Source organism: Centroberyx gerrardi, chromosome 13 (genome assembly GCF_048128805.1).
Source record: "Centroberyx gerrardi isolate f3 chromosome 13, fCenGer3.hap1.cur.20231027, whole genome shotgun sequence".
In the NCBI taxonomy this organism is placed as follows: domain Eukaryota; kingdom Metazoa; phylum Chordata; class Actinopteri; order Beryciformes; family Berycidae; genus Centroberyx; species Centroberyx gerrardi.
The window spans coordinates 10853790-10867010 of record NC_136009.1 but is presented as its reverse complement, the minus strand read 5'-3'; the positions used below and the strand labels follow the sequence as shown (position 1 = coordinate 10867010).

The window sequence follows — 13221 nt, the reverse complement described above, 5'->3', positions numbered from 1 at the left end:
CTAGATCTCAAGTTGACATAGTACATATAACAGAGTATTTACAAGATAGGCTTTTTCTCCTCCTTACATTTGCTATATAATCCCAGATTGTGACAGTTAATCCACGGAAAGAGATGTAACCGAAGTGAATTTTGTGGTTTTACCTTCAAGTGTCTTTTTTCCCCCCTCATCTTTCCTATGATTGTTGCCCTTATGTGTGGAAGAATGGTCCATGCAGCTCGCTCACTGCATAGACACATAAGTGGTCAGTAAATGTCCCAGCTTTACCAAATGATACAACATAGGGCGGTTTCCTGGACACTCAAGTCTGTCTGACAGTCCAAATTTATTTTGAATGGAGACTATCTTCTAAAGATGTTTTTTTAACTTGGGTATGGACTTAAAAATTGCTCAGGAAACCGATCCTGCGGAATGCATGTTTCTGTACAGGATACAGACCAGTGGGCCGGACCCATTCAATTCAAAACGAGAGAACTAGACCCCATACATAAACTATATGGAAGAACTATCTAAAAGATGTTTTCTTTCCTTTGTACTTGCTATACTTATCTTTTTTCTCACACTGCATTATGCATGAGGTCCTTGAATATCCTCTTTTGTTTGACCTGATGTTTACTTGAATTTCATGTATGAAAATGACCTTGTTACTTGTGTGAGGTACAAAAATGTCACAATGAAGGTAACAGATACTGATACTGCTACTACATGTGCAAATGCTTTCCTTGAATAACTACAGAGGTAATATATTTTTGTATTCTAAATGTAGGCAAACTCATATATATGTAACTGCTAACCAAAAAAGCAAGAAAAGGTGGAATTATACATTATGTGCAACATCCTCGTACAAACCCAGTAGACAGCTTCTAGTTGTTGAAACGATATGAATGACAAACCAGAGGTGAGAATATGCTGAATGAAGGACAAGAACTTGATGCTGTTGTCAGAGTGTGATGGACTGAGGAGAGCACCAAGTGAAGGTCTCTTGCCCCAAATGGATAAAGTCTGTAAGCACAATAAGGAGAGAGAAGCTATCCTGCATGTTTTTAAAGAGTCAGATCCATATGTTAGTTATCTTTTCATCTGTAAATATCATAGAACCTCTTAGAATACTCTTGTTACTCATCCTCATATGACCATGTCTGACGAGAAACTGTATTCATTCATTCATTGTACTGTTAAATAAAAACATTTCTCTGTATCTGATATTGTAACTCCTGTAAATATTCTTTAATTCCTTCACACTATTTGAAAGGTGTATATAAAAAACAGGGTTATGGGGTTATGCACATATTATAAAAAATGACAAAAAAGTAAATCTGGGACAAGGCTGGTATCAGAGTTATAATCAATCCTCCCATTTATGTGAAAAATCGTTAATCAGGAAAGGCGTCTTCAGCCAACTCAAACTTATTGAACCATCTCTGCCAAAGAACTAGAGGCAAGATTCACTCTTGGCTTGGCAACTGGTTTGCATTACATATTGATTCTGTGATTACAAACTCCATTGTTTTGCCTTGTCACTGCGACTGCTGTCGGCTGCATACATATTGGTCATTTGGCAGAGTCCTGTGAGGGGGAGTGCGCGCTGGACCTCCTGAGCAGCTTGTACAGTTTGCCCTGGGTGTATCTGGAAGTCGCCCGGCCCTCTGCGGCCTCGCTGCGCACCTCGGAGGACAGGTGGGCCAGGCACTGCGTCAGCTTCACCAGGCCCACCAGCAGAGCCCCGCCGCCCAGCATCAGACTGGGCCACAGCAAGGCGAACAGGGCCATCCTCCAAGTGTACTTCCTGCTCAATATGGCGTGCTCCGGGTGCCGCGTGCGGTCGGCGAAGCAAGGCAGGGAGCCGCCCAGCTGAGCGTCGAAGTTGTTTTTCACTTTCAGGACTTCATCTTGAAGTTCCGTCCTGTCCATCTGACATTTGGGTATGTAGAAACACTAGAAAAAGAAGATAAGTTTCAGGTTTCATTTATATCAAAAGGCTTGACCTTTTCAGTATTGCTGGCAACGCTGATCAAAATCAGTTGTCTGATGCACTGGGGCACGGTGTGGCCCTGCATGTCAGCCGCGGTACACAGAGCCGTACCTCGGGGCTGAGGTGGACCGACTCCTCGTCGTAGTGGAGGAGAGCCTTCTGCTCGGAGCCTGTGAGGTTCACCGTCACCCTGAGGCACGGCACGGAGCTCACCCCTCTGCAGTCCACCCACTCCTCCAGAATATCAGCCTGGACCAGCACACAGCGGGCCTCCTCTTCCCAGTTACTGGAAAACAACAACAACCATGAAGTGGGGAAACAGAAATAATATTCCAGTATCTTTGTGAACTTGGAATCCTGGAAGCCAATTGCAGGAGTGAGCAATTATGATGAAATCTCTAGTATTGTTGAAAAATGTATGCATCTTAGCAGCGTGAGCAGACAGCGTACCTGTTAACACAGGGTTTGACCGTAGTGATTCCCACCACAAAGAACATGAGCACAGAGAAGGCCATCATGGTGAAGCCCAGCAGGACGGCTCTGTCCTCCCCAACGCTGGACACCGTCACCTGGCTCTTGGCCCGCTCCGCTCCCCGCCCATCCCCACCTCTCCTCCATACCTGCTCCTGCACCGCTGCTGGGTGGAGGAGCTCTCTGTGGTTCTCACACACACACACACACACACACACACACACACACAGGGATGCACATACACATGAATACATGCATAGACACATATGCACGAGCCTGTATGCACATACACACACAAACTTGCATATACACAAACCCACAAAACCCAAGACGTTAAGTTGGAAATCTGAATCTGAAACTGACAGTGTTTACCTTCATAATAAACCCCCAACAGTGGTTGAAGATACGGTTGCCAAGCCCAGTTGATGTCCCTCTCTTACCGTGTCTGCCGCCTGCGAGCCCCCTGCAGGTTGATGTTAACGGGGATGCTAAAGGACCTCCGGGGAGAGGCTGTGTTCAAGAACATCCCCGCTCCTAACTCAGCCACCTGTCGGACCCAAGTAGCCTATAACAACCAAACAAGCTCCTCTCTATCTGTAAGTCAAATGGCCTTCTGTCAACAGCATACTCTGATAATCTCTTATCTCCAGCGGGCTCCAGTGTGACATGGCGACTCACTAAATGGACTGGATTACAATTTACTCACTGGGGAACTCCCTGTTGTTTACCAAGGCTCAAAGGTGAGCGCAAAACACCTTCCATCCTCATCTCTCCGCCGTTTCTATAGAAACAGCCACAGGTAAGCCAGGTAGGATGCTAATGGCCTCCCACTGGACCCGTGCAACTCAGCTGCACACAGCATTTTGTCATGGAAAGTGCTATTGCAGGAATCCCTTCTTGATTATATCAATTTATACCGGATGAAATAACATAATGACACTGCCCAGGTGAGTCAGCGCATGTTCTATAAGAAGTCGGTTTGAAAGGAGGAGAAGAGAAAGAAGCATGCACTGACAGTCATGCGTTTACACACACACACACAGACAAACACACACACACACACAGAAGGGATACTGACCCAAATGGATGTGTCCTTTGACATCTCACCATGCTGGCAGCGAGCTGAGCTTGAAGCAGCAACTCTCAAATTGTCCCACCACTGCATGATATCAGTGGCAGATATTGGGGAAGTTTGTACATGTTATTCAAATAATCCATTATTCATGACTCCTCTACATCGAAACAACTTGTATTATTCATGGGTTGTTGATTATGTGAGTCGGAAAAACATATGGAGGTATTAACTTGGTGACAATTCTGTTTAATATAACAAGCCCAAGGCTAGGAAAACCACAGCAGCTTGAAAATGGAGCCAGCTATTCAATAAGCCAGACAGCGCTGTCACGCCTAATGTATTCAGTATTGAACACAATGGAGTATTATTTTGACTATATTTTCCCGCATCCTTTATAACATACTCTGCTATAAGCCTCCACATATTGGTCACTGGGAACTGTAATCATGTTTGCATGTTTATCTGATATAATTCATTATCTGAGTAGTAATGTGTATGTGATTTATTGTATTTGTGGACTGGCAAGTTTGTTTTTGTACAGTAGTAAAGTGAGTTGTATGTATGACCTACAGGAGGGCAGGTGGGCCCGGCACATTCTGTGTCTTCATGGGCTTGTGAGAGAATCAACTGCGTTTGATGAAACAGGAGAAAACACTATTAAAAATGTATAAAGCTCAGTGTACTTTACCTCACCTGGTAACCCGAGACATTGCCTTGACCGTGAGGCTCGCCGCGTGGTGCTGCGCTGTGGACTGGGCTCCAACAGAATTTCCTCTTTTACATAAATGCTTAATGGAAAAGGACTACTGCAATCGCTTCTAACAGGACTGCATTGTTCCCGTGCTTTTGGGTGATGGTTTGGCGTATTCTATCATTCAGATAGAAGCATTACCTCAGCGGAGAAAGTGGACATCAAGATAGGCATATTCATTTCAAGTGTCACCCCTGCTGAGCCTCTTCCACTGGGGGAGGCCTGGTGTAATCTCTATTTTTCTAACTCGACAAAGCTCTGAGATGAAACGCCAAAATGGTGAAACAAATTCCTCTCATTATCCGGGGAAGCAGTTCTAATTGGACGCATGGTGTCTCCTATTTTCTGAATTTGCCCCTGAACAACATCTTTGAACAACATGCGGAGACAGAAGTTGATGTGTAACAGCCGGAGAGTCATTCAGCATAATGGATAATCTCCAAAAGAGGAATCTAACTTTTCTTACCATCGGACTGATATTTCTGCTAAGCGGCATTGAGTATGGTGAGTTCATTATGACTGCTTTATAGACTTGAAGACATGGGCTAACGGTCTCATTGAGCAAATTAGAATAAAATGATGTCTGGCGTTGTGGTTGTATGCTCACATTACAGAGGATATGGTGTTCGCTGATCACACACACCAGCAGCATCTGATTAATTGAAATGTATTGTGCTGAAGTTAAATGAGGCATGGCATCCTCTCCTCTCCTCTCCCTCCCTTTCCTCTACCTCTCTCCCTCTCTTCATTCCCTGTTTCTTCCCCCCCCCCCCCAGCTGTCATTCTCCCTACAATATGGCGGTACCTCCAGATTTTGGAGGCCCCTCCTTACTTCCTGGGTCTGGGCCTGTCAGCCTTCAGTGTGAGCGGGCTGCTGACCGGCCCGCTGTTCGGGTTCTGGTCAGACCGCAGCCGAACTACAAAGACCATCATCCTTTTCTCCAACCTTTTTGAGATTGCTGGTGAGTCCCTGAGAACCGCAGGGGCAAAATCACATGATGGAGAGAGAGCTGCACTTGGAAGGAAGGCAGTGAGATGAATGTGTAGTCTGCTGCTAGTGTGTGTGTGTGTGTGTGTGTGTGTGTGTGTGTGTGTGTGTGTGTGTGTGTGAAAGAAATGTCAAAGTATGGTAGGGGAATGTCAAGAATGTCAAAGAAAGAAGTGAAATTCTATAGTTCATACTCAAAGTCAAGCATTTGACATACAGTATCACACACAGCAAACGTATGGTAATCTTTTCATTTTTTGTCCTCAGGTAACTTCATGTATTTCCTGGGATATTCAAAATGGCTGTTGTTATGCAGTCGACTTGTAGCAGGTGACTACCTACTAATGCCACACACACACACACACACACACACACACACACACACACACATTGTGAAATAACACCCACTGCTAGTATCAGCATGTGCGGACACAGTGCAGGTATAACAGGAGGATGCTGTTGTCCCGATGCCTCTCAGGTGTCGGTGCAGGCGCCGGCTCCTCCATCTTTGGTTTCCTGACCCGGAGCACGCGGCCAGAGGAGCGCGCCGGTGTGTTTGCCGCCATCATGGCCTGTCGACAAGCCGGCCTCCTCGTCGGTCAGTCTCTCCACCAGCCTCCCTCTACCTGCGCTCTTTTCTGACAACTTCAAATATCACACGAAACCAGGAATGATTTTGTGATGTCCCCTTTCATGTCAGGCGGGCCTTTTGTTCAGAGTCAACTGGCATCATGTAAAACCACTAAGACGTACCTACCGCTTCCACTGCGGCACATCCTCTGTCTTTATTCCATCTCCTTTATATGCGTTTCCTTCTGTTTTTTTGTTTTTTTTTGCAGGGCCGGCGTTCAACCTGTTCCTGCGGCTGTGTGATTTCAAGCTGGGGCCGTTTGTTGTGAACAAGTATACGTCTCCTGGGGTAACGGCATCCAGATTATCAGTAATCTAAGGTTCCTCCGACAGCCCGCATCGCTCTCGCATGCAGAAACAATCCTCAGAAATTCATCGTTCTACATTCTGCGCTACAGCTGGCTCACATTTCTGTCTTTTGTTCTCCTTCCGAGTAAGAAGAATACAAAACCCCTGCAGCTATGCAGGCTCATAACCACCCATATCGATCTATTTCCATCTCACGAGTCTCTCTCTGAATGAAACACCTGTAACACGGATATAGTTCAAATGAGATGTAGCAATGCCCTTCTGCGCCTGCTTCCATTTTCCCACATACATTTGACACTGCTCATATCTCTGGATCTCACTGCACAAGGTTACTCCAGTGTTTGAACGCTCAGATCCCTCCACCATCTATCAAACCGGTTATCTCTCCTGATAGTCTATTTCTACGCTGTAAAAATAGCCATTTTTGTTTTGCCGTTGTAAGATTATCAAATGTATGAGGACCTGGGAAACATTTTTTTTTTCTCACATTTCCTTTTTTCCCCTTTCCTTTTCCACTCTTCACACCTGCACTCTCAGATCTTCATGTGTCTGCTGTGGACCCTGCTCCAGTTTGCCGTCCTGGCTCTTTACTGGGACGTCCCGCCCATCGGCTCCGCGGAGGGGGGAGCGCCGCTGGTGGAGATGGAAGAGGAGGAGGAGGTGCCGCTGGTGGGGTCCGAGGAGGAGCCGGCGCACACCTACAGCGCCGTCGACTCGGACCAATTGGAAACCTGCGTCTCGTCCGAGAGCGAGCCCTTCCGCGGGCCCCCGTCGCCCCCGTCCTCCGCGGCCCTGAACCCCTTCAAGAACTTCAGCGCCAGTGGAGGTGAGCGAGGAGGTCTGACTTGCCTGTCCCGAACAATGAATGTTAGCTCTCCTCCTCTGCCCCTGTTTGTGGAGTTCAGGTAGGAAGAGGTGTCACTGCCAATGCAACTGTTTTGTATCTGCTCTATTGATTTTCTTGCATCTACACACACACAAATACACACACACACATGCACGTGCATACACACAGGTTTCATCCTCCAGTTCTCTCTGCGGAATTCTGTCAGATCAAATTTCCTGTGTATTGATTTGTCTTGTGTGTCTGTGTCTGCTGTGTGTCAGAGTGTGTGTATGTATGTATGTTGTCAGGTGTCCTATTGGATTAGTGTCATGGGAAGTTTACATGGGATGCAAGCAGTGATTGTGTGGCGGTATTGATTGGCTTTTTCTGTACTTTCTGTTGTTCTCCAAGCTCTCTCTCTCTCTCTCTCTCTCTCTCTCTCCTTATGTGTGTGTGTATGTGTGTGTGTGCTGGTGTCAGACCCTCCTATTGATTCTCTCACTCTTTGAAGATGTGGCAGAGGGATGGATAGCAGACTTCCTTTCATATCGACTCGCTTGCTGTAGTTGACTTGTGGATGAAATAGAGACAGAATTTGTAATGTGGCCGACATTCTTCTCATTGATTCCTTTTTGTTTTTGAAGAAACTCTACAACGGCAGAAACTCTGGAGCAAACTGTAGAACCTCTGCAGCTCTAGTGGTTGTACGTTAGGAGTTATACTGCGTCTGGTATTCTCGCTGCTGAATTATTGATCTTCCCTGACGTTTTGTGGAAGGATGAGGAACCCTTGAAGCCGAGGTGGATCTTCCACTTCCACAGAGTCTTTTTCTTTGTAGTCTGGGTTCTTGAGCACAAACGGCACAAGCAATACCTGTGTGATTTTTGTGTTTTTGAAATGTGGAAAATCATATGAATCTCTCTCTCTCTCTCTCTCTCTCTCTCTCTCTCTCTCTCTCTCTCTCTCTCTCTTCTATCAATTTTTTCAATTCAAGTCGGCTTTATTGGCATGACAAGAGAAGGTTATGTGTTGCCAAAGCATTCAGAACTCAGAGTAAATACAGTGTTTTTAGGAAAAAAGCATCATAGGCCATACAATACTATTATCATTGTAATATTTCCACATACATACAGAGAACGGACACACATACAGTAGTTCACAAGCATGAAACAACAGTGCAAACACTCAACAAAGCAAAGTACACCATAGTAAAGCAGGCTACAGTGTGATATCTTTGTCAATTCAAACCGTTTCCCCAGCCATCTGGCAAGCAGATACACTTTTAGCAGCAAGCCCAGCAGATTAATCCTCCTCTCCAAGTACACAGGGTATTTTTTGTTCCAGAGAGAGGACAGAGAAATCTGGTATCAAAATTTGGAGTTTAATTAAATAAATGTTTGTTGTCCATATTTTGGACATCCACATAAGAAATGCATCTCTGTTTCTGCCTCTTGCTTGAATCACACAGCCTCTGATCTTGTGGCACAGAGGATTTTTCTGTCTCAATATTACGGTCAGAGAGTCTTGAGTTTTGCGATTTCTTCTTTCTTTAACATTTTCATTCTAAGGTAACTTGCCAATTGAAACTTTCGATTTCAAAGCGAGTAGCACTTCGGCTTGTTTCGATTTTCTATTTCATTTCTCCAATTTTCAGTGTTTCTCTCTCTCTCTCTCCCTGTGTGTGTCTCTCTCTCTCTCTCTCTCTGTGTGTGTCTCTCTCTCTCTCTTTCTCGGTAGAGTTCCTGAGAGAGGAGGTGGTCGTTCTCCTCACGGCTCAGTTCATCACTCTCTTCAATCAGACAGCGCTGGAGGTGAGAGCAGCCACCGTTGAGATCCATCAGCCCAAGTTTCCAAACATTTCACACCACGTCACGCCATTTTCCTTCGGGTTTAGTACACTGCATCAATTTGAAGCTTACCTGGAAAGACCTGCAATGTTACTTAGAGAAGATGAGTGTTGCTCAATGCCAAGAGTCAAACTAGCGTAATGAGCAACACATTAATCAGTCTCTGTCCCGAGTATGAATAATGAAGACGCTTCCTCTATTCACCTCTAAACTGTAGTGGCTGAATATCCACACAACACTGACCTGGTTCATAACATCATTTTTAATATTAAAACAGTATAATCCTTCTGATCTGGACTGGGTGAAGCATTTAAAGGACTTAAAAGATGCACATTTCATCTCCCCCTGTCTAAATCTCTGTACCTAACTGGCTGACCTTGCGAACATCTTCCCCGAAAATCCCCTGCAGACCATGGTGACTCCTCTGACGCAGCGCGACTTCAGCTTTGGGGAGCTGGGCAACAGCCTGATGTACAGCCTGTGTGGGGTGGAGGTCATCCTGGGCTTCTTCTTCGTGCGCTGGCTGAGCAGCAAGGTGGCGGACCGCGCTGTGCTGGCCGTGGGCCTGGTCATCTGCTGCGCCGCCTGTATCTGGTGCCTCATCTTCCTCACCAACCCCCGAGGTGGGACGCTGGGGAATACACAAACGCACACGTACACACACACACACACACACACGGTCTGTCTCTCTCTGTCTCTCTCACACACGCACACACTCACACATGCCTCATTTTCTTAGCCAAACCCTTTGTGTGAGACTGTGGAGCCATATTGGGTTACACACTAGCCGAACTGACTGCGCTCTGTAAGCGATATCATTCAGCAGTGGGAGCAGATCATACAGGCAAACTCGATCCTGTATGTGCGTGTTGGCCTGCGTCTGTTGGAGCTTGTCACGTTTGCTGTTGTGATCACAAGTGACAGGTGCAGCAGCTGGGGAGTGCCTGAATGCATATACAAGGAAAGTACAGTAATCGAATTAGGAAAAAAACGACGGCATTTGCTATATGTTACAGTTGCTGAAAAGACGACCACGCACAAAAATAAAACATAGAAAGCAGATACCGAAGATTTCATCCCTCCCCACTTACATTTTACACAGAGATATGGAGCGTCCAACATTTTGAGTGGGCACCAATTCACACAAATGTGCATGATGCAAATCAGTAGAGAACAAAAATATAGTGACTGCCAGCTTGGCGATAGTTTCATTTTCAAATACAGCTATGTCTGATGGTGCCAGCTCATTTGGTGAAGGAACTAAAAAAAATGAGGGAGGGGGGGGTTGGATTAAGTATTTTCTATCACATACTCTCAATTATCATGACTACATATCAGAAATGAAAAGCAACACATTTATTTTATTCTTTTTAGGGGCTGCTGGATAATTGTAGATGATGATAATAACGCTATTTAAATTACTGTCTGTACATTTGGGTAAATTGTTCATATTCTGTAGAATTTAGAGACAAAGTAGTCCAAAACTAGCTGAAAGTGATCAGATTACTAACTCCAGTTGCCTAATACTAAACTGGATTCCATTCCTGATCAGAGCTTTAGACAAGTAATCAGTATTCTGTAACAGACAGCGTTTCCGTCCCTGCCAGGTGGTTATGGATGGGAGATGACGGCCTTCATCATCGGTGTGTTTCTGCAGCTGCTGGGGCTTCCCTTCGTGGCCGTGTCTCAGGTGTCGCTCTTCTCCAAAGTCACTGCAGAGAAAACACAAGGTTGGCTCATTTTACCCTGCCGCTGTTTGAAGGGTTTAATATGTCAAAACAATGTATTGCCTCTAAGTATGTGTGATGCACAGACAGCAATAAAAACCTATATTGTCTTTTTGAATGTATGCTTTTTAGCCATGTTTTAGATGTTTATGGATGAAAGAAATAACCTCGCATCCCTTCAAATATGTGCGCATCTGTGCTGCGATGCCTTTGTCAAAAGGGTTCAGTCAAGGTGTGAGACGCTCAGTCGGGGGCCTGGCCACCATCTTGGGGCCGCTGTGGGCTGGAGGACTGACCAATAACTTATACATAATGCTGGGCATGATGCTGGCTCTTCTCACTATGATCACAGTAAGTACAACACTTTTTGCAGAGTGTGTTTCATAGCACATTTGGTACGCTTAATCGCATCAGTCAGGTTGGAAATGGAATAAAAATTTTAAAAAATGGATAATAATAATAATAGAAAGCATAAATCAATTTGACCACTTGAAGTAATTTTAATACTATCCAAGAGATGGAACTAACAGAGTTAATGCGTTAGCCCACTGCGCCTAGTTTTCTTCCCTCTACATTAGAAACTATTCAAAATTGTGGCTAATGAGGACAATTTTTCACAAACCCAGACTGAAAAATACTAGCTGCAGGCGTGCAGGCCAGCAAAATCCTTATCTCAGCACGTCTCTGATAGCCTGTACTTATTACTTGGCGCTCTCTATTCTCTGTAGTGATATTATGCTGTGCTGTCTCCAGGTTATGACGGCGTTATCCTATGGCCGTCTGACTGAGCCCAGGGCGGTGCAGTGCGCCCAGAGCTCCGACAGCGGAGGCTAGAACCGCTCTCCGTCTCTCCGCCTGCACAGCAGCAGAGGCTGAAGATGGACAGAGGTGTGGAGAGAGATGCCCTTGACTTCCAACTGAATCAATGCAAGTTCACTGCAGAGGAAGATGCATGTCTGTGGAATAAAAATGTTCATATAACATACCTCACAACTTGCCATAGAATCAATCATACTTTACAGACTAAATTACTGTTTATGTTTTTTGAGCCTTGCACAATCTCAGCAGTGATGATCAAACACGTTTAGACTGTTTTCTGCAGCATTTTATGGCATTCACAGTATATAAAGTATGTGCATCAGTATCAGACTATTAATTACATTTTTACACAAGGGGGCACCATTGCCCTCATATTGAATATTCAGAGCAGTGTAATTGAAGATGAAAGCCATTAGTTTTAACCTGTACTATTTATACTCCCAGGTGATGATGAAAAGATAATATAGCAGGTTTTTCCATGTGACCCATGTAGCAAAGCTAATTTCTTGTCCCTAGACTTTCCTGAGAAACCCTCACTGCATATAAAGCAGCTGACACTGGCAGTGCAGGAGTGGAGTTATCAGCATCTTAACAGCTCCATGTCAGCGTGCCTGATGGATTAAGAGGGTCAAAGAGAATGAAGCGTTACACATTTCCTAATATTTATTTGTACAGCGGTGGAGTAAAATGATGCATTTTTATCAAGAGAATCAAAAACTGAAACAAATGCCTGAATCACAAAATCAGCTTAATGTTACATGAATCTGTCCCTCCGTGTCTTATGTGCAATTGAAAACTCCCTACATTAAAATAAAACAACAAAATCCTGCTTAATTATTGATTTCTATGTATTTACCATGGGAGGACTTTAAAGTTTAATTACCAGCATTCATAATTCAAAGCATGACAAGGTGCGACTGGTCCACTGTTTCTGTCAGCTGTTCTGGCGTGTCTTCTCCTCTAGGATGTGCTGCATGCCACGCACATGCATCTGAGAGGGGAACGCTCAAAGCAACATCAAGGGGTTGTAGATTCCCTTTGTACCAGTGACCATGGTTTCAGCCAATCTCTGTGTTTTTGCATAATTGCAGATAAGACTGAGTAACCTTTCCAGTTCTCTACACTCAGCATGTGATGTTTGGCTTTCCAGAGGCTTTCTCCTGAAATGGAAATTCTAATCTCTGGGACTCCAGGACATAATATAGAAGTACTTTCATGCCCTGATCAGCGTATTCAAGGTACTTGACATTTTAAGGGAGATAGCAGGGTTCACAGAATTAGGTCAAACTCAAAGTTTACTCTCTTTAAACTAGCTCACTTTTTCAACATGAGTCCAGCTTTCATGTCTTTGTCCAGGGAGCTACTGTTTGCAACCAATACGCATTTTAAAAGAGCTTGCATTAACTTGAACTCATAAGATATAATTCAAGAAAACTGATGAAAGGTTATTCTGCTTCACTCTCTCTATATGGCACCAGAATATGAGACAAAATTGCTCAAACCTGTCCTATTTTGTATTGTGATGATACTGCAGAAGATGTCCAGATTGATGTATCAACTAACCCGGGGTTTTTCTTCCCACTCAGCTTCTGTAACGGTCTATACAGGCGACACACAAACCCCAAAGGACATAAATAGAAAAGTCAGTGGTCCTGAGCTTTTATGTTAAATATACCAAAGGAAGGCACAGAAGCACAAGTTATGAAATTTTAAAGGTACACAGAAGAACCATTTGATGCCAGAGCCAACAATTATTTCTTTGAACCGTGGATGAGGGTTTTCTTTGCTGCGGAAATGAAATTTTTT

General features: G+C 44.5%; 2 protein-coding genes across 2 annotated transcripts; one reads left to right on the top strand and one right to left on the bottom strand.

Moving 5' to 3' along the window:
- Positions 1 to 1258: 1258 nt before the first annotated feature.
- kcnmb3 (potassium calcium-activated channel subfamily M regulatory beta subunit 3) lies at positions 1259 to 3260 on the bottom strand. The gene is made up of 4 exons (XM_071917709.2): positions 2884 to 3260; positions 2423 to 2626; positions 2084 to 2258; positions 1259 to 1935 (listed from the first exon to the last, which is right to left on the bottom strand). The coding sequence occupies exons 1-4, from the start codon at positions 2967 to 2969 to the stop codon at positions 1552 to 1554; spliced, it is 849 nt and encodes a 282-aa protein (XP_071773810.2). The 5' UTR covers positions 2970 to 3260; the 3' UTR covers positions 1259 to 1551.
- A 1437-nt stretch (positions 3261 to 4697) lies between these two features.
- On the top strand, positions 4698 to 11474 carry mfsd8l2 (major facilitator superfamily domain containing 8-like 2). The gene is made up of 11 exons (XM_071917726.2): positions 4698 to 4773; positions 5046 to 5231; positions 5525 to 5587; positions 5736 to 5855; positions 6097 to 6176; positions 6734 to 7022; positions 8760 to 8833; positions 9279 to 9492; positions 10477 to 10599; positions 10817 to 10947; positions 11350 to 11474. Exons 1-11 carry the CDS (start codon positions 4698 to 4700, stop codon positions 11428 to 11430), a joined length of 1437 nt encoding a protein of 478 aa, XP_071773827.2. The 3' UTR covers positions 11431 to 11474.
- Positions 11475 to 13221: the final 1747 nt, after the last annotated feature.

Coding starts and splice junctions, on each gene's coding strand:
- kcnmb3 (XM_071917709.2), bottom strand. CDS start 2,969: ATGTTCTTGAACACAGCCTCTCCCCGGAGGTCCTTTAGCATCCCCGTT. Junction 2,259..2,422: donor GTCAAACCCTGTGTTAACAG/GTACGCTGTCTG, acceptor GTTGTTTTCCAG/TAACTGGGAAGAGGAGGCCC. Junction 1,936..2,083: donor CGGTCCACCTCAGCCCCGAG/GTACGGCTCTGT, acceptor TTCTTTTTCTAG/TGTTTCTACATACCCAAATG.
- mfsd8l2 (XM_071917726.2), top strand. CDS start 4,698: ATGGATAATCTCCAAAAGAGGAATCTAACTTTTCTTACCATCGGACTG. Junction 7,023..8,759: donor GAACTTCAGCGCCAGTGGAG/GTGAGCGAGGAG, acceptor CTTTCTCGGTAG/AGTTCCTGAGAGAGGAGGTG. Junction 9,493..10,476: donor CTTCCTCACCAACCCCCGAG/GTGGGACGCTGG, acceptor CGTCCCTGCCAG/GTGGTTATGGATGGGAGATG.